Raw genomic sequence first — 20,381 nt, 5'->3', positions numbered from 1 at the left:
GCCTTCGGCACATAAGCAGCTGTGCTGGTGACTTGAAGCCATCTACTGGAGTGTTGCGGTACTCCAGCAGACTGAAGTGGGGATCCGTCTTTTCAGCCTGTGCCTTGTCCAACATCGCTTTGGTGGTCCGGACTGTTTTTTCTGCAAGTGTTACCGGCCTAGACCTAGACCTAGGGGAATCTGGGCGGTAGCAAGGATCCACAGACAGTGGGTACTGTGGACCGGTGAGGTGAGCTGGGTAGATAAACTGTGTGGCTCATAGAAGAGAAACGCATGAATCCATGTTCACTCCAGCTCGAACCGGTTTATTCTGAGCTGCTTAGGGAGCTGGGAGTAGCTCGACTCCGGGGAGCCACAGAAGCGCTACAGCGCCCTCTACTGGCTTGGTGGAGAAACACCCTTACTGCGTTGCAATCACGTATCTAAGTTAGATCTAAATCTAAAAAATAGGGGGGGGTATAGTTTTTAAGATAAATTTTTCATTGAGGCTATTTTCAATCCCTTACATTATCCATGTACGTTTTACGTGGTTATGTGCATCTACTCATATATTTTCGGAATGTGTGTGTGTGTGTGTGTGTGTTAGTTAGTGTAGATAGCGGGACAGAAAACTAAAGCACTTATGATCCTAATTCTTTTTGGAGGTGGTAGGTATTGTCTCAGAGAGTAAGGGAAAAATCCCAGAAAATTAAAATTATGCATAATTATGCATGTGCAAAATATGCATTTTTCTAAAAAGGGCTAAAAACCACTTTTCTCGGCATTTCAGATGATTCTGAGCATCTTTGATTTTTTCACCTGTATAAAAAAAAAATTCCGGGACTTAGAAATCTTTTGGCATTATGCAAAATATATGCATTTTTGCAAAAATGCACTTATGATCCTCTTTTTTTTTGGAGGTAAGTATTGTTCCAGAGAGGACCAGAAAAATAGCAGAAAATTAAAATAATTATGCATAATTATGCAAAATATGCATTTTCTAAAAATGGCTAAAAACCACTTTTCTCGGCATTTCTCCAGCAGCATGTTGTTCGTTAGTTTGTTTCGGTGTCGACACGTTGCAGGTGTTATAATTTAAACAGATTTTTCATCTGTTTTTCGATATATTACTAGTCTTACTTTTACTAAGAAATTAATTGTTTTTTTTTTTTGGTAGGGAAATAAAAAAAATTCTTCTGGCATTTCTCCAAAAATTCTCGCGGACCATAAATCAACCCGTCACGGGCCGGACACGGCCCGCGGGCCGCCTATTGGGGACCCCTGGTTTAGTTGAACTCTTATCAAAACAAAGGGCTGCAGAAAAATAAGGTGTTGTGGGAATGGAAAGTTCTATTCTTTCCCCCCAGTGGTATAATGTGATAAATATCTAACGTGTATATATGGTAGAATCTGTGACGTGAGCATGCAGCTATTTGATATTTTCAAGAGTTTGAGGCGTCTGTTAATTAAAGACTTCCGGAAGAAAAGGCTCCACAAACGGGGATCCGCAACGGAACCTAGAACACCCAATATAACGCGAGACTAAGGCGGCGTCCCTCCGAACAGGCGATCCCATCAAAACCAAGAATAAATTGACGTCCGTTCTCGACCAATGAGGTTATAGCTTGTTACAGCCGCTACGTTGTCATTGGCAACGTGCGTTGCGTTCATTAGATCAAGCACAGAGTTCGTCTTTTGCGTCCAGTGGAAAGATGGCCCACCGAGAGCTGTCCGTGCTCTCCGCGACATTTGATAAATCAAACGATATACTTAACAGATGAGTTGTAACCGTCTTTGTCAGAGTAGAGAGTTCACCACACTGTGAGTTGCTAATTTATGTTGCTGGCTGGCGTTAGCCTGCCAAGCTAACACCAGCTAATCTCCTTGGCTAATCCTGCCCTCTCGTTGCGGTCAACGGGCGTTTTGTCATTCTCATCTCGTCTGAGTTTTACAAAACGTCCAAACAGCTGCTGGGTTCGGTGGACCAAAGCTACTGATTTTTTTTTTGTTGCATCTTCATAATTTAGAGTTATTTTACGTACCTCACCCTACTTTTTTCCCTTCTTCTTAAGATTGAGATCGAAAGTGCCCCGCTCAGTCAAGAAGCAAGATGGAGATCCACCTGAACAGAGTTGATTATATGCAGGTGAACAGAGCTAACCTTTCTTCCACCATGCTAGTATTTACTACATTTTTACTGTATCTCGGTTTGACCATGAATCCCCCCTGCTGATTGATATAATACCAAGTATTTAGTCTTTCGGGGGGGATTTGCGGGACGCCATTTAAAATTGAACTTAAGTTATGTTATACCCGTATCTGTTGCTCCTCTGTCAGGTTTTGCTACACCTGATTTACCCTTGCACCTTCACTATCGTCACAGGTTGGGGTGACATCCCAGAAAACGATGCGCCTGCTGCCATCTGGGGGGAAAAAGGCAACACAAAAGGTTAATCTTCGGCTTGGCTGTAATAACCTGTTTGAATTTGAGCAGTTTTAAGTTTGTAGCTTGGGGCTTTATTTTCATTTATTGTAAGCAAAGGGCTTTCATAGTTGTCTTCACTATTCTAGCATAGATCTTACTTTGTTGTGTGCTTGTTTCAGATTGCTGTTGCTGATCATGATGGTGTGCTTACATGTTTTGGAGTGAAGAAGGGAGAAGTAGTGGTAAGTTTCTAGTCTGAGCTAACTCCATATTTCCCTTATTGTTAAGCACCAATAAGAACAGAATGTGACCATTTTGAATCAAACCTATCTACTGATAAAAACTCATCTATTCATTACAGCCTGTGTTCAAAACACTCCCGGGTCAGAAGATAGCCAGAATAGACCTTGGAGGTGCGGTGGGAACGCCTCAGGAGAAAATCTTTGTTTGTTCTGGTTCTGAGGTCCGAGGATTCACCAAAAAGGGCAAACAGTTCCTCACCTTCGAAGCCAACCTCACTGAGAGCATCAATGCAATGTATGTACTGCTTCTCACCATTCCTAACCACTTCACTGTGATTGAACAAAAAAACCATGTCTTTAAAATCTTTGAAACAACAATCAGAATTAAACAGTGAATGGTGCATGAACAGCACTCAGTGATTCTTGTAAAACAATACTACTACTACTACTTTCGGCTGCTCCCGTTCTTGTAAAACAATACTACTACTACTGCTACTTCGGCTGCTCCCATTAGGGGTCACCACAGCGGACCATCCGTTTCCATCTCTTCCTGTCCTCTGCATCTTCCTCTGTCACACCAGCCCCCTGCATGTCCTCCCTCACCACATCCATAAACCTCCTCTTTGGCCTTCCTTATTTCCTCTTCCCTGGCAGCTCCATATTCAGCATCCTTCTCCCAATATACCCTGCATCTCTCCTCCACACATGTCCAAGCCATCTCAATCTTGCCTCTCTTGCTTTGTCTCCAAACCGTCCAATCTGAGCGGTCCCTCTAATATACTCGTTCCTAATCCTGTCCTTTTTCATCACACCCAATGAAAATCTTAGCATCTTCAACTCTGCCAACCGCAGCTCCACCTCCTGTCTTTTCGTCAGTGCCACCGTCTCCAAACCATATAACATAGCTGGTCTCATGAGCATCTTATAAACCTTCCCTTTAACTCTTGCTGGTACCCTTTTGGCACAAGTCACTCCTGACACTCTTCTCCACCCTGTCTGCACTCTCTTCTTCACCTCTCTCCTGCACTGATTCTTATAAAACAATAATGTACACTAATGTAATCAACTCCAAAATTCACTCTTCTGAGAGGTTTTGGTCATGTTTTATACAGGCATGTCTCAGGCGCAGACCTGTTTGTTTGTGCAAGCTACATCTACAACCACTACTGTGATTGCAAAGACCAAGACTACTACCTCTCTGGAGACAAAATCAATGACATAACATGCTTGTCCACCGAGAACCTGTCTCGTTTCATACCAGTATTGGCATGCCAAGACCGTATTCTCAGAGTGTTGCAGGTAGGTCGGGCTTAGATTTTCATCACAACTTCCAACTTCACAACTTAACTTTGTTGTACACCCATAGGAAAACACTGAGGTTCATTCCTCACAGGACTTTTTCTGTCTCACAGGGATCAGAGCTTTCTTATGATATAGAAGTCCCTGGCCCCCCATCAGTCTTGGAACTGTACAATAAAGATGGAGGTTAGTAAACCCTCTGTTCATGCTGTTGTATTTCAAATGCAGGTGAACACGTTTTGTCAGAATGCATGCCAGCATTACGAGTCTTAGACTTTTTGCTTCCACGTATACAAATGAGTAACTTCTAGAACCATGGTACCCAGCCATACGCTGCTGCCCTAGAGCTTGATCTCCGTTGACATTAAATCAATGAGTGATTAGATTGGTCCATCCTTCATTGTCTTCCACCAAAGACACCAAATGAACCAGTAGAGCACATTGCAAGCCCTCTTCAAAAACTGTCATAATAAAGTCATAGAACTGAATACACTAACACAGGGCGGCCAAATCCCCCCCACAGGAGAGGAAGTTCTCTACGGAACTACAGATGGCAAAATGGGTTTGGTCTCCATTGGGGAATCCTCTGCTGTGTCCAAATGGGAAATTGACAATGACAAAAAGAAAGGAGGTATTCTGTTTCTGCAGCTGTCTGCATTACTTCATTGAAAAATACATTTGGTAATACATTCTTATTGTTAAAAATATATATAAAATTTGTATTAGTTTGAATATCTGTCCTTATTTGTTTATTATCGGAACACAAAAGACAAGCTATTCAAATTTTTTGCTGAGTTCAGGCCTATTCATTTGACTGCCGTGTGACCTTACCATTTAACCCTTCACCCACCAGGTGTTCTTTGCATTGACACTTACGACATAATTGGTGATGGCGTGAGCGACATCCTGGTGGGCAGGGATGATGGCACAGTGGAGGTCTATGGTTTCGACAGCTCCAGTGAACCCACATTACGCTTTGAACACGTGAGTTCATGTCAAAATGAAATCCAAATCAGATCTGTTTTTACCCTGACCTACAAGATTCAAAAAAGGACTGGTTGTTAAAATCCCTAGTGTTTGCACTGCAACAGATTCAGTTACCCTGACCTACAAACCAAATAGCACATTGAAAAGTATTTTAATTTTGTTCAAAATTAATACATTTATTAAAAAAAACTCACTTCCCAACTTTTGCATCTTGTTTTTTTTATTTTAAATGTTATGTGTATTTTTCTGTTTCCAGTAAACAGTTGAAAATGTCTTATGTACCTCAGTTCACATTCAGTCAAATAATGGCTGGGTGATATTTCTGTCTACATCCTGCAGCCTTAAAAGATGGTCCACAGATATTATCCTGCTGAATTGTTTATTCTGATCATAGAAACAGTGTTTTCCTTCATTTAATCTCACTGATCCCTGACTTTCTCTCGCCAGGTGCTCTCTGAGAGTGTGACATCCATCCAGGGGGGCTGTGTTGGGAAGGAACTTTATGATGAGGTTGTAACTGCCACTTACACAGGTTAGGGTCTGTCTGTTTTTCTCTCCATACCTACCTACCTACATACATGCATAGCAAATTAGGTGCTAAATGGCAATGGATAAATGATTGATTAGTCTATTTGTCATCTAGTACAGATCGCTTAAAGCTCAAAACATGGTTGTTAAAAATGAAAAACCTTCTCATATAACTCCGGCATGAAAATGCAAAGCAAACACTTGATCTCTGGCCTCCACTCTTTCCCAGGGTGGGTGACCGGTCTGACCACTGAGGCCCAGAGGGCTGAGGCAGGCCCTGGGGACGAAGTCAAGATGAGCAAAGAGACCCAGGCTAAAGTAGCAGCACTCAGGTATCTGCAAAATCAAATGTTCACTAATATGTACAGGTTAACTTCAGAAGTTTCCCTCAGCAGTGGAGAGACTGTTTCTGTCCACCAGCTGGAGCTACAAAAGATGGTGTGTTTGTGTGTGAAAATGTCAAGAGAAACTTAAGGAATAATGATACGATTCTTTGAGAAATCCTGTTCTTAGAAAGAAAAAAAAGTACCCATAATCTCCAGGATCAGTATAACCAAGGTGTCATTTTTATCGTTTGCCAAGTTAATTTGCACATGCAAGCATTTCAATTTGGTGGGATTCTCAACATAAAGAACACAAATGACATAAACGCAGTGGTCTAAGGTATAAAAACAAATGATAAAAACGTAAGAGTAAAATTTTCAGTTGTAAAAAAGTCAATTTCAGTGTAAACTGACAGTTGTCTCGTATTGTATCCATTGTATTGTCATAGGGAATGATCTGTATCCCTGACAGTAAGTTGTCAAGGAAGTAAAGGAATTTGGAAGTGATCTGTGTTTGACAACTTCACAAATAGGACATAGTATCTGCCTCCAGCTCCTCTGTGCTACACAGTATTAACAGGTTTATTGTTATTTACGCACTTGACACATTTCACTCCCAGGGCGGAGCTGGAGCAGCTACAGGTCAAAGTCCTCCAGGGACGGGAGAAGTACCAGCAGATCTCCCAGTCCAGCACAGCCGTCTCCACCATCCCTGTGTTCAGCGTCAATGACAAGTTCACCCTCTGTCAGGATGACGCCAGCTACAGCCTCATGCTGGAGGTTCAGACTGCCATCGACAACCTGCTGCTTCAGGTGACATGCAGTTACACCTCCCCATTACCTTTGAGATCACTTATCCGTGGCTTTTAGCTTGAGAAAACGGCGGTGAGGATAATCATTCATATAAAGTCTGCCTTTTTTACATTACGTTGCTAAGCACTGTATAGTGCAGAAATGGAAACACTACCCTCCCATGGTCCTTCTTTGTGGGTATACATTTGTGAAATGGTGGAATTTTAACATCAAACGTCCCTTTTAATTTTTTCTTTACAGGCAAATTTACTTATTGTAAGAATAGGCGAGGGTTAAATATTCATTGTTTCTCAGTCCCACACTGTTTTTTTCCTGGTTTAATCATGACTACAATTTGTTTTTATAAAAGATGTATTTTTTTCCATTTAATGAGTCACCTCATGATACCCCAAAATCATTGAGTTTTAGTAAAACTGAGAGACTCAAGGCCATTTTGGGCTTCATTGAATAAAATGTGTGTCTTTATCTCACTTTAACCATGAATAAATGGTGTGTTGACTCTCATGTCTTTCCCTTACACAAAACAACTGTTAACCACTGCCACAATCTGTACGGCTGGATTCCTATGCAGAGCGATGTTCCTATAGACCTGCTGGACGTGGATAAAAACTCTGCCGTTGTCAGTTTCAGCGAATGCAATCCAGAGGTGAGCTCTCTAAACCAAATAACAAGCCTACAATTGAACCAGTGAGGTCTCAGTCTGTCAGCTTACCCACAGAAATGAATTGATGACGGGGGTGCCCCGCTGGCTCACCTTGTAGAGTGGTACCACACATAAGGCTGAGTCCTTACCGCAGCGGCCTGGGTTCGAATCCGGCCTGGGCCCTTTGCTGCATGTCCTCCCCTCTCTCTGCCCTGCCTTTTCTGTCTCTTGCTCAACTATCACTTATAAGAAAATGGCAACAAAAAAAAAAATTATATACACACACACACACACACACTACTACTTTTGACTACTCCTGTTAGGGGTCGCCACAGCGGATCATCCATTTCCATTTCTTTCTGTCTTCTGTATCTTCCTCTGTCACACCAGCCACCTGCATGTCTTCCCTCACCACATCCATAAACCTCTTTGGCTTTCCTCTTCCCTGGCAGCTCCATATTCAGCATATATATATGGCCAGCAGTTGTAGACATAGATATAATTTACATAGATATAATATACATATAATATACACATAATATACTATACACACATATATATATATACACTTTGTATATATATGTTTATACATATATATAGACACAAATATAATATACACATAATAGATATAATATACATGACATAGATATAATATACATAGATACAATATATTTAATTGGCCAGCAGTTGCAGACATAGATATAAGCACATATTTTGTAATTATAAATAAATCATGACAATAGACAAATTCACCCCCCCCCAAATTGGACTGTTAGCAATCACGTGTTTTTGAATTTTGAATCACACCTCCATTAGCGATCATGTGTTTTTGACATTTTTGTATGTTGCACCTCTCCCTTCCCCATTGGACAATGTGCACTTGATGTGCATGAGGCAATAGATGGTATGTCCTTCCTCGAGTAGGTTTATTGACAGCTGATGATTGCTTATGGCATGAAACAAGATTGTACTGTCTCATAAAGAATTTATTTGACTCACTGGATTATTTTGCTCCTCATTTGTTGAGCACTTTCCCTACTGTTGAGTGTTTCTTTTAACAAAGTCATATATATATATGAATCGGTGATTTATGTTGTCTGTAGCAGCCTAATGGGAACTTCCTGCTGGCCACATACAGATGTCAGGCTAACACAACTAGGCTGGAGCTGAAGGTAAGGGAGCGCACCAACACTATACACTATAATCATTTTGTTATCACAACAGAAGTCTGATGGGCATCATTTAACCATATATCCCATGACTAGTAGTATTAGCAAAACAGTCTCCGTGGTTAAAGATGTGCTCCAGCAGGACCAGGAGGTCCAATACAGGACGATTAGCCATTTCTTACTGGGTACATGCTGACTTCTAGGATAATTGGGGAGCTTTTTAGCAATCTTGCTTTCTCCCATTTTCTTAATGCCCTTCTTTGAATCAAACCTCTGTCTGTACATAGTATTTTAGTAACTGCTGTGAATGCCATAAAACCTGAGGGCTGTCTCTGACTGGGTCATGGGCTCCTCTGTAAAAGTTGGATTGGAAAATACTACCAACTTGTCATCTGTTTACACTAATTTTCCTGACGTGTAAGAATAACTGCTTCCCTCTCTACTAAATGACCTGTGTAGGTGAGGTCCATAGAGGGCCAGTATGGCACCCTTCAGGCATACATCACCCCCAGACTGCAGCCCAAAACCTGCCAGGTCCGTCAGTACCAGATAAAACCTCTTTCCCTCCATCAGCGCACGCACAGCATCGACCAAGACAGGTAAGAATGTACATGGAAGTATTTTACCCAGACACCACCGAAACAGATAGAGAATTGTTGTTTTCTGCCCAAACATTAAAGTTACTGTTTGATTACAAAATTCTACTGCTCCATTGACTATTTTGCGAGAAATTTTACTTTTAAGAAACTTCTAGTAAATTAAAAGCTCATTAAAGGTCATCCTGTATCTCATTAATTACTCGGGTATCATGCTCAGATGAGGTTAGAGGGGATATAGGTAGTAGTTCTAACCTCTAGACCACCCTGCTTTCAGGCAAACTGCCACAAATCAGTGTCTTATAGGGACCATGATGATGGCCTTACTGCAAACGAACAATAATTTGCAGGATTTCCCAGAGGCATTGCTAATTACATCTTTAGATTAACCGGCCTAGAACTCTCTCACTTCTGTCTGTCTCGCTCTCTTTTTTCATCTTTATTTTTTTCTTCGTGCTGTCTCTTTCTCTCGCTCTATTCATACAGGCCTATGAACAGGCTGAGTCTAGTCGGTCAGTTCAGTTTTGCAGAGATCCATTCCTGGGTGGTGTTCTGTCTTCCAGAGGTTCCAGAGAAAACCCCGGCGGGAGAGAACGTCACTTTTCACTTCCACAACACCTTCCTGGGCACACAGCTGGAAGCCACCTACTGGTAAGTATTCTGCCCTAACCACACGCTGCAGCCATGACGCCCATTCAGATCAAGTGCTTTTACTCAAAAATAGTTTTTTGACTAGGAGTTTAAAATCACTGAGAACAAATGGCTGGAGATGTGGCCTGTTTTTCTCATTAAAGCTAGCATGCAGGACTTCTACATATAAATGAATGTCCATGACATTCCAGCCGTTGCCAAACAAGTTCACACAATGATGATGAAGCCTGTCACCGCCAGGTAAATCTGTCTGTATTTCGCAGTATACCGGAGTTTTAAATCTGGTGTCTGGCGTCATTCCTGCAGTGGCACACCGGAAGTGATGCGTAGTGATGCGTTTTACATCAACCAGCAATGATTGCTTTGCCAGAGCTGAACCCCCGTGGGTGTCCGGGTAGCGTGGCTGTCTATTCTGTTGCCTACCAACACGGGGATCGCCAATTCGAATCCCCGTGTTACCTCCAGCTTGGTCGGGCATCCCTACAGACACAATTGGCCGTGTCTGTGGGTGGGAAGCCGGATGTGTGTATGCATCTTGGTCGCTGCACTAGCGCCTCCTCTGGTCGGTTGGGGCACCTGTTCGGGGGGAGGGGGAACTGGGGAGGGGGATAGCGTGATGTTCCCACGCGCTACGTCCCCCTCACTGTCAGGTGAAAAGAAGCGGCTGGTGACGCCACATGTATTGGAGGAGGCATGTGGTGGACTGCGGTCCTCCCCGGATCGGCAGAGGGGGAGCAGCAGCGACCGTGACGGCTCAGAAGAGTGGGGTAATTGGCCAAGTACAACTGGGAAGAAAAGGGGGGGGGGACGTTAAAAAAAAAAAGGATCTGAACCTCCGTGTGACGACAGCGTTCACATGCCTGATTGGCTTGCCCTCAGGGCTTCCTACCAGAAAGCTTCCGGGCTTGAAAACAATGGAAAAGTTTCTGATGCTCCAGAGAAAAAAGCAACTCGGCGTTCAGAGGAAGGATTACAGTCAAACATAGAAAGAGATCAACGGCAAGAAAAACACTTTTCATCGTTGGAGAGCGCTGAAAGAAAAGTAATTACTCTCACTGCCAGAAGGGTGAGACAAACCAACGCACTGCAGGTCTAAGAGTGAGCTAAACTTTGTTTGTAGTGAAGACAGAAAGACGTGTTTGTTTTTGCTTCAATTCCTGTTGTATTTAGCTCTTGATATTAAATGTAAGTGGGGGATAAGGAGGTGCCAAGTAGCATAACAGTGGTGGATGTTTCCAGACAGGTGGAACCAGGGGAATGCTCTGATTTGGGAGATAAACACTGAGAATCGATGCTAGCAGATGAGAACCAAGTCTCCAAGAGGCTGGAAACGTTGTGAACCACATGAATGGTAGTCTATAAAACAGACTGCTGTCAAGTAAACTAGCTGCCCAGTATTCCACACAGGGTGAACAAACATTGCGTCACCTTTTCCGTGAGTGGGAAGCCAACAGAATCAGCAGTGTGGTGCTAATTTGATGTTTGATATGAAAGAAAAACCGCATACGTCTGTCTTGTCTTTCACTGACCACTCACTGTTATCGTCTCAGTCAAACTGTCATCCACTGAGTTTTTTTTTTGGGGGGGGGGACAGTAGTTTTAACATTAGTGCCAACAAAATACCTCAAACACGTGTTCACATTTTTACATCTTAGCAAAGGTGAAGGCCACTTCAAGTCGGACAACATCTCTACTATCTCCATTTTGAGCGACGTCCTCTCTAAAGAAGCCACCAAAAGAAAAGTCACTTTGAATATTTCTTACGGTAGGTCGATAACTGGTTTTTCATATACTGTATGTGTTGAGTGATGTTCACCAGTGTGGTAAAGACAAATGAATGCCCACTTATTCAGCAAATAAAATGAACCTGGTTTACTGCTAGTTCTATTTTATACTATTTGTTTATTTTGTCCGGGAAGTGATTTATCTGGACAAGGTTTGAGATAACCTTGAACCATGACCACTGTTTAATACAGCATGTCTTATTTTTGTTTTTTCTTTCAAAGACATCAGTGAGGATTCAGTGAGTCATACTCTGAAGATGATCCACCCGAAACTGGAGTACCAGCTGCTGCTCGCTAAAAAGGTTCAGCTTATCGATGCATTGAAAGTAAGTTTTAGTTTGATGCACCATCTTAAAGCCATCTTAAATCCTGATTTCCTCACCATGGATCACTCCTCTGAATCAAAGTATACAGAAAACAAAGCAGACAGATACACCACTGAATCGACATTTTTTCTCTCTGTCTGTCAAGACACACACACACACACACACACACACACACACACACACACACACACACACACACAGATATGATTTTACTGTGTCTTGATGCATGCTCGATAATCCAAGTAAGAAAGTCAAAGAAGGTTGAATCAGTTCATCTGGATACAATGTTTATTGACAGATATATTTCATCATCATCTAAGTGACCTCTTCAGTCTAAACTGACTGCAGGTATCCCACCCTTATAGACAATACAGTTTCATAACGAATGAAAGTTTCAGATACAAATATGGGTGCGACCATTAACTAGAGTTTCAATGGCCATGTGCACTATTCACAGAGGATTTGGGATGAAACAGTTTTCTCTCATCATGTTAAATCTCTTCATGTGCATTCCTGTTGATGAAGCAATCACAGCATTTTAAGATGGCGACAGATGCATAATCATCATCATCATCAGTTCTGTAACCTATGGAGGTCGTAGGAGCACAGCTGATGTCTCAACAGGTTGAGTCATCATTGTGTGTCAGTAGGGGGAGTACCTGGTGGTCCCTATCTCCTCTGCAGGTATGGATGGCTGTTGGTTCACAGAGGAACTCATCCGCTCTTTGACAGGTTTTGTTTTTAGTCCTGCTGGGTGTTCACACACCCTCCTCATAACAACCCAAGGGTTGAAGTGCAGTTGCTGGTTTAGTCACCGGCGACCCGACAGTTGCAGTTTGACATCGTACCCAGGACGGAGTAGCCAGATGCATAATGACTGAAACCAATAACCAATTTCATGTGCAAATATGGGCGTGAAAGAGCAATATGGTGTATGCTGTTAAGTGCCAGGAGGATTGCTGTGACATATACATTGGGAAAACTAATGCCCCTTTTCCACTACATGGTACCGGCTCAACTCGACTCGCAGAGTGTTGTTTTCCATTACTGTAACAGTACCCCCTCAGTGTAGCTGGTCTGCATTGATTTTGGTACCCGCTCCAGTTTTTTTGGAACCTCGACAAAGGTGGTACCAGAAAAGTGGTAACAGTTACCAAAACGCCGGTACTTTCCAGTAATGGAAAACAAAAAAGTTGAGTTGAGTTGAGCCGGTACCATGTAGTGGAAAAGGGGCATAAGACGCTGGCTAAGCGGATGACACAACACAAGAGTTAATATGTCAGACCAGGACTCCACAGTCTACACCCATCATCTACAGGCCAGTGGCCACTCTTTCAAGGATGAGGATGTGCACATCCTTGATAGGGAGGAACGCTAGTTTGAACGGGGAGTAAAAGAGGCCATCTATGTGAAGAGGGAACAACCATCCCTGAACTGAGGGAGGGGAGGGGGGGTGGCTAAGAGTACATCTGTCACCATCTTACAATGCTGTGATTGCAAACATTCCCCAATCTTCTGTGAATAGTACACATGAAACATACGAAACTGGTCGTTGGTTTCGGTCGTTACACAACTGTATTGTTTATAAGGGTGGGGATACCTGCAGTCAGTTGACACTAAAGATGTCACTTAGATGATGATGAAATGTATCTGTCAATACACATTGTATCCAGATGAACTGATTCAACCTTTGAATTTATTGTGTGTATGTAGAGAGAGAAAACGAGAGATCTTAATTCTATTTGCTATGCAGTGGTACTCACTAATTTTCTTAGGAGAGCCACTTATGAATAAGACCATTCCTCAAAGAGCCACAGAGCTTGCAAAACATTTCGCAAATACAAAGCTACACACATAGGCTATACGTCTACCCATGATGCCACGCTGTTACGTAGCCTACATTCTTTGACGTATCTTCAGTATGCTGCCATCTGCTGGATAATTCATTTCAATGTGCTAAAACAGGACACAAACGGAACCTATAGAAGTAAGTTGTGTTCTTACTGTTATCAGTGGATCTATATGAGGCGCAAAACAAAGTCTCACGAGCCGCATAAAGAGTAACACTGCTATAGTGGGATGAATGTTAGAGCAACTGGAAATGAAGTTTAAATATTAACAAAAATATTGATTTATTGACAGTAAAACATTTTATGTTAATAACACAACATATGGAAGAGTGTTCCGCTAGTGTTTATGATATTTGCCCCCCCCTTCTTTAATTGATAGGAACTTCAGGTTCATGAGGGGAATGCTGACTTTCTCATCCCAGAGTATCGTAATATTCTGGATGAGTCTGCCCATCTTCTGGAGGAATACAAGAAGCAGCCAGCACACCTTGAAAGGCTTTATGGTCTGTCATTTACCAGTTATCTATTGACTGACACTCCTTTACATTACATATTACCCATTAGGCCTTACCATAAGCCATATTTACTAAACTATGAACATTCAGTCTAATGTGAAGAATAAAGCTGAAAACAAAGTAAAGAGTTGTATCGAATGTTCCTATATTGCCGAATTCTGCAGTTTTTAATTGTGTGAGCCAAATCTCAAGAGAACAATTACACTCAAAACACTTCGCAGCCCTGCAGTTTTTTGTTTACTGGGCTTGAAGTTAAGTATTTCTCGGGTAAGGCGGGCACTAATTATACAGTTTCTGTTTCTCTGTGTTGTTCTTCCCTGAAGGAATGATCACGGACCTCTTCATCGACAAGTTCAAGTTCAAAGGGCAGAACGTAAAAGCCAAGGTTTCCTCACTGTTGGAGATACTGGATAACTATAATCTGGATTCTCTGTTGAATATTTTCAACCAACCCCAACAATGAAACAGATCAGAGGCCATTATTTATTTATTCTATATTTTTATTGTACTGTAAATAGATCAAATGTGTTTGTACTCAGAGGTTATTGTGCAGCATAAATGCCATTTTGGCATGTTACAGCTTCGGATGTTTTACTTTAATAAAAGTGTGCTAGACCACCAATTTATTTTGAAAACTTTTTTTTTTATAATCTTAACATAGTTGCAGCCAAAAACAATTGTGGCAATTAGCATATTTGGTACCTCTTTCTATTCGGGTATCAGTGGTTGGTAATTGCTTAGTAAAGCAATAGAGAATGCTGATTATGACATTTTTGTAGGATATTAGTTAATGAATAAGACGTATTGTTGTACAAGTGCTTGTATTGGCCAATGTTTTGGATTAAATTTAATTATGAGTCATCTGGAAGTTCTTGATTTGACTTTGGATATTGTGCCCCCTTACAATATATTTAATATTGTAAGGGGGCACATGGCAACCACGTTGTTTGCTCTAAAATGTTGGGTGTGATGGTAATGACACATGTATGAGGGACAGCCATATTTAACTATAAAAAATGTGCAAAGTGCACATACTATATAAATCATATATTAAATATGTCTTTTTAAATGATTATGAGTAAAGCTTTAATGAATTTAACCATTTTTATTGTTTTATTATAGAGGGGAAGATAAAAAGTCTGGGTTGGGGACAAACGCAAAACAGTGAAAGTCTGGCACATTTGAATTTTCAACACACTGAAAAAGTATTAAAATGTCATCACTGAGACACATCTTTTTTCCATAGCTAGCACAAGCTAACTAACAAACACAATTGCTTTTTTTCTTGAAAATCTTCCCTGGAGACAGAAAAACTCCCCTAATTGAAGAATCACCCGGATACAACTGAATACGTATAAATTGCATATTAGTGGAAACTGAACTTGGGCACTTGAAGAAAATATTTCTGGGGCTTTACAATTTGTATGGATTTGACACGGAGTGTTCATTGCTGGCGTTCTGTAGACGTTTTAATAAACCCATTTGGGGGAGACAGATGTGTCTATGCATGCTCACTGATCCAGGTAAGAAAACCAAAGCAAGGTGTGACGGTCCAGCAACCGGGACCGCTCAAAAAAAAAAAAAAATAGGGAAAAGGGGGAAACTGGGTTTAATGTGAAGCGCTTTGGGTGTCTAGAAAAGTGATGTATAAATGTAATGATTATTATTATCAATCTAGAATGGGGGGGGGGGCAGAACTGCTTTGCTGCCCCCCAAGAGTCCAATATAAGAAAAAGTACAAATCAAACTGCAACGACTTAACTTCCATGTGAATTTTATTTACAGGAGTCATATTGCCAGTAGACGAATACTTGATTGACAGTTGGTTTACATTAAGCACTTTTTATACAGGGAACAAAAGAGTGATGTAGTTCTCTGATTGAGGGTAAACCTTTTGAAATGCATACAAAGGAGGAGTATTCACTGATGATGGAAACAAGTCAGCTCTTATGATGGTCAGAATATTCCATTATGCAGGTTGTCTGGGTGTGAATATATTCACACGAGTCGTGTTACCAGCGGACGATGCCTTGATTGACAGTTGGTTTACAATAAGGACTTTGACTTGTACAGGTAAAGAAACAAAATCATGTAGTTCTGAGAGTAAACCTTTGAAATGCGTTCAAAGGAGTGTATATATATATATATATATATATATATATATATATATATATAATGTGATGAGACTATTGCATATGCAGTTTGTCTGGGTCTGAATATATTCACAGGACTTAACAGTTTTGCTTTGCAGAGGTAAAATGTATTTCTTTACAGAACAGGGCTCTGAAGAACACTTAGCTTGTGATAATAATAAAAAAAGAGGGATCAGCTTGATTAACTCTGTTAATTAGCTTCCGGTATCAAACATTTAAGAACAATCCTCCAGGATCACATGTATAAAAATAGTATTAAAAACTTCAGTTTGTTCAGCTTCCCTGAGAAAGAGGGAGGCTATACGTTATTTGAGAAAGGCCAAGTGTAAAAAAAAAAAGAATTGCATGGTGGGGAAAAAAAAGAGAAAAAAATACACTCTATAACAGCAGTTTGGTGAGAGGGTCAATAAGGGAGACTTTATGGCACCTGTAACGACAGTCAAAATAAATAACATTAAGTGTTAAACAAACAATAGATGTACAAAGTAGTATTCAAGTGAATATGAGATGTGTTAAGAGTCAAACTCTAGTCACAAGAGTACAAAAACAGATAGACACCACTTACTTTGAGCTCTTGTACTTCTCCCGTACAGCCTGCTGGGCATGCTGAGCAACGCTGAGGTGCATCTGGTGGAGGGCTTCAATGCACGGAGACAGGTCCTCCAGGGAGTAGCCAGTAGTCACCAAAAGGGACTTGGGCTGAAGGGCCCCACAAAATTCAGGAGAAGAAAATAAATAAAGAAAGAAAATTAAAGAAAATTTGCAACTTAAAAAAAAAAAAGTCTGCACAAACACATCAAGGACAACATTCAGTCACTGGGCTGAACACATTTCCTCAAGGGCAAGGTTGAGTTTACCTTCCCAGAAAACTGTTGCTGGCTTTTCTGCACTTGTGTACCCTTACAGCTGCCCCAGGGGGAAGTGCACAGGTAAGAAATACCATTTTTTGAGATTCAGCTGTTGACGTTCATGCACTTGCATATCGATAGCATACACTAGATTTGTCCGACCTGCCACAGTTCAGCACACAATATATAGTGTCAAACATACCCATGAGCCACTGGTGAGGGTAATATTGGCCAGAATGAAGGCTGCAGCCGCTGTCTGTGATGGAAGGTACTTCAGGAAGGGATCAGAGTCGACCAGACTAAGCTCCCCTAAGAACTAAGAAAATAAAAAGGAAACTGACAGTTAAGTGGAGATGATTCTGAGTCCAGCTGGAATAAAAAGCAAGTAACGTTTTAGGTATGAAGGCGGATCACTGGTTCTCTAGTTGAAATCTGTCCAGCATGACAAAAACTGTCAGTATTGAGGCATTTAATTTCCAGTCAAAACACTACACATATAAACCCATGATACAAGTCGTCTTGGATTGAAGCACGAATGGCATGTGCAGGAGTTTAAAGTCTAAATCTCACCATAGCCAGGCTTTCCACCTGTTTGCCTACAGAGTGTTGAAGGAAGTACTGTGTGAGGAACTGGTTGATGGTGGGAGCTGCTAGATCAAAGGAGAGCACTTTAAGCACCAGATGCTCCATCCGCAACACTTGCTTTTTTGTATAGGTGTCATCTGTGATGTAGACAAACTCGGACACCTCTGGGGGGTAGATCTCTTCAAATTTCCTGCATCCGACACAAAGGTGATCAATTCAATGAACAAAATGACCATTTTGTTTATGCATGCTAACAAGTTATGACCACAATTCATGGAAGTAGTGAACCAGGGATCAAACCATATTTACAAGTTATGGATAGCCTCTGAAAACTTACGACGCTAGCAACATGGCAGCGGTACCAACGAGCTGCAGCTTCCCACGTAGGACAGACATGGAGGAGAGGAAGCGGTCAATGTAATTAACAGCCAGAAAGAGAGTCTCATTCTGGAGCTTGTACTCCTCCCCAACCTCTACGAGCCAGTCCACCAAGATGGCCCTCATGCTGTTAGTGATGTCTGGCTGTTTCTTCATGTAGCCTGCTTTAGGCCTGGTTTTCAGCTGAAGGGTTAAGAGATTTAGAAAGTTAGAGAGGTTAAAGATGCAAACAATAAAACGTGTTTTGACTTTCAGAAAAAAAAAATGCAACAGTCATTTCCAGCAGACAAGCGGAAATGGCAAGCATGTATTATTGCAGGACAACACTTCCATTTCCATGTTGAAGGGTTTAGGGACCTTTTATGACAATGAAGGCATGCGGGAGTTCTGTAGGAAGCCAGCACCCCTTTAATCCAAAAACGGTCATCCAGAAGAACATGGACCGGCACATTCTCACCTCCATTTCCCGTAGATAGGTGTGAATCTCTGCAGCGTACTCCGGGACCTCATTCACACTGGCCTGCTTCTCCTCACCCTCAATCACTGACATGTCCATGGGAGAATCGACTAAATGAGTGCAAAATGGGGGGGGAAAGTCAGTGCAACAAGTTTAGAAGCATCATCTCATAATATGCACAGAGGGGTTTAAAAAAAACAACACACACACACACACACACACAAGGTGACATTTCACTAATAAGCCTGGCAACTGCCCAGTTTAGTTCCTTTGTGATCCTGATGAGCAAGTTGGAGGGCATTTGACGTTTCAACTGCTCATTTATCACTATATACACCAGGGGTCCCCAATTACTTTTCATAGCGGGCCACTTTTAGGGCCACGGGCCACTCAACCTCCAGCAGCATGTTCGTTAGTTTGTTTTGGTGTCGATACGTTGCAGGTATTATAACTTAAACAGAGATTTTTCATCTATTTTTCGATATATTACTAGTCTTACTTTTACTAAGAAATTTTTTTTTTGGTAGGGAAATAAAAAAAAAATTCTGGCATTTCTCCAAAAATTCTCGCGGACCATAAATCAACCCGTCACGGGCCGGACGTGGCCCGCGGGCCGTCTATTGGGGACCCCTGATACACACACACTGAGATCTGCTGGTCAGTGTCAGGACTATATCAGCAGCAGCCTGGACGAACAAAGGGGTTGTTTCTTTCCAAATGTGCAGAGCGGACAATGAAAACATGAAGTTATGAAGCTGACTGAGGGCAGGCCTGCACAGCACCACCTACCTAAGCTGACATCCATGGCTGACGGTATATCAAGGGCGGCGAGGGGCCGCCTGAGCCGGGTGACTGACTGGTCCAGCGGCAGAGGGGACTCGTCCGGCCTGGGCTTTGCTTTGAGGTGCACCTGCTTTTTGAGGCAGGCGCCGTCGGGCTCGTCCACATGGATCTGGAAAGAGGGCTGCTTGGACGGCGCCTTCTCGCCGCAGGTTTTGCCATCGTCTTCGTTCCTGCAGGACAGGGCCTGTGACGCGGACTCCTGTGGACAGACACAGCGCAACACAGCGGAACGATGAGTCGCGCCTTCGCTGAAAGTGCGCTAACCGTCAGTGACGCGCGGCAACAGCGGTGACACGGAAACCGCCCCCCCCCACCCCCCAATTAGCCGGACGAGTAAAATGGCGGACAAACCAGGGGTGCGAGAAACATGCCCGGGGTTACCGCTCAGCGGCACAAACGCGCACGATTTTTCCGCGTCCAGGCGGCGGATCGACGCCACGTGTGGCCCTTGCGAGGTGAACTCGGCCGAGAGTCGCCATTGCGCGCCACGGCGACGACCAGCCGCCCATAAGCGGTGCCGGCCGCGTCCCGCCCGCCGGGGCGGTTCGGTTAGCGTCGAGAGCCGGACCCACCTTTCTTGCGGCGGCCTGCGTCGCCGGCCTGGCGCACTGGTTGTGGTTCAGGGCCTTCAGGACGGTCCTGTTGGTGCCCCTCAGCGGGACGTTCTCCCGGTTGTCGGCGCCCTGGCCGCGGGGTTTCGCCGCCGCCACCGCCGCCGCCTTCGACCGGAGCGGCGCGTTCTCGTCCGCCACGTTCCCCCGTCCCTGGTTCACCGCAGACATGTTCGCCCCGCCGAACAGAGCTCCGACCTCCGCTTACAGACCGACCCGCTGAGCGGTCGCGGCGGCGACACTGTAACTGACTACGGCTCGGCACGGCTCGGCACGGCCAGCTGTTGAGATGGCGACCAGCGGAGAGAGAGAGGGGGGGGGGAGGCACGACGCGAACAAAAAACGCGTAGAGGAAATAACACGATGGCTTAAAAAA

General features: G+C 42.9%; 2 protein-coding genes across 2 annotated transcripts; one reads left to right on the top strand and one right to left on the bottom strand.

Annotated features, from left to right (window-relative positions):
* The first annotated feature begins 1,700 nt into the window (after positions 1 to 1,700).
* bbs7 (Bardet-Biedl syndrome 7) lies at positions 1,701 to 15,198 on the top strand. The gene is made up of 20 exons (XM_056290957.1): positions 1,701 to 1,800; positions 2,052 to 2,125; positions 2,363 to 2,428; positions 2,584 to 2,646; positions 2,766 to 2,941; positions 3,759 to 3,945; positions 4,059 to 4,131; positions 4,469 to 4,576; positions 4,799 to 4,929; positions 5,380 to 5,464; positions 5,690 to 5,792; positions 6,404 to 6,596; positions 7,168 to 7,242; positions 8,343 to 8,411; positions 8,868 to 9,007; positions 9,491 to 9,655; positions 11,311 to 11,420; positions 11,662 to 11,765; positions 13,995 to 14,118; positions 14,454 to 15,198. Exons 2-20 carry the CDS (start codon positions 2,090 to 2,092, stop codon positions 14,591 to 14,593), a joined length of 2,148 nt encoding a protein of 715 aa, XP_056146932.1. The 5' UTR covers positions 1,701 to 1,800; positions 2,052 to 2,089; the 3' UTR covers positions 14,594 to 15,198.
* Positions 15,199 to 16,449: 1,251 nt separating this feature from the next.
* ccna2 (cyclin A2) lies at positions 16,450 to 20,176 on the bottom strand. Its single transcript, XM_056280411.1, has 8 exons — positions 19,967 to 20,176; positions 19,329 to 19,593; positions 18,552 to 18,661; positions 18,054 to 18,277; positions 17,702 to 17,906; positions 17,334 to 17,447; positions 16,849 to 16,982; positions 16,450 to 16,710 (listed from the first exon to the last, which is right to left on the bottom strand). The coding sequence occupies exons 1-8, from the start codon at positions 20,174 to 20,176 to the stop codon at positions 16,662 to 16,664; spliced, it is 1,311 nt and encodes a 436-aa protein (XP_056136386.1). The 3' UTR covers positions 16,450 to 16,661.
* Positions 20,177 to 20,381: the final 205 nt, after the last annotated feature.

The sequence above is a fragment of the Lampris incognitus genome, chromosome 1 (assembly GCF_029633865.1).
Source record: "Lampris incognitus isolate fLamInc1 chromosome 1, fLamInc1.hap2, whole genome shotgun sequence".
Taxonomy (NCBI): Eukaryota; Metazoa; Chordata; class Actinopteri; order Lampriformes; family Lampridae; genus Lampris; species Lampris incognitus.
Note: the sequence above shows the minus strand (reverse complement) of the source record. Positions and strands in the feature narration are given on the sequence as shown.

Coding starts and splice junctions, on each gene's coding strand:
- bbs7 (XM_056290957.1), top strand. CDS start 2,090: ATGGAGATCCACCTGAACAGAGTTGATTATATGCAG. Junction 2,429..2,583: donor GGAAAAAGGCAACACAAAAG/GTTAATCTTCGG, acceptor TGCTTGTTTCAG/ATTGCTGTTGCTGATCATGA. Junction 7,243..8,342: donor TCAGCGAATGCAATCCAGAG/GTGAGCTCTCTA, acceptor TGTTGTCTGTAG/CAGCCTAATGGGAACTTCCT.
- ccna2 (XM_056280411.1), bottom strand. CDS start 20,176: ATGTCTGCGGTGAACCAGGGACGGGGGAACGTGGCGGACGAGAACGCG. Junction 17,907..18,053: donor GCTGCCATGTTGCTAGCGTC/GTAAGTTTTCAG, acceptor TGTCGGATGCAG/GAAATTTGAAGAGATCTACC. Junction 16,983..17,333: donor CCCTCACCAGTGGCTCATGG/GTATGTTTGACA, acceptor GGGGCCCTTCAG/CCCAAGTCCCTTTTGGTGAC.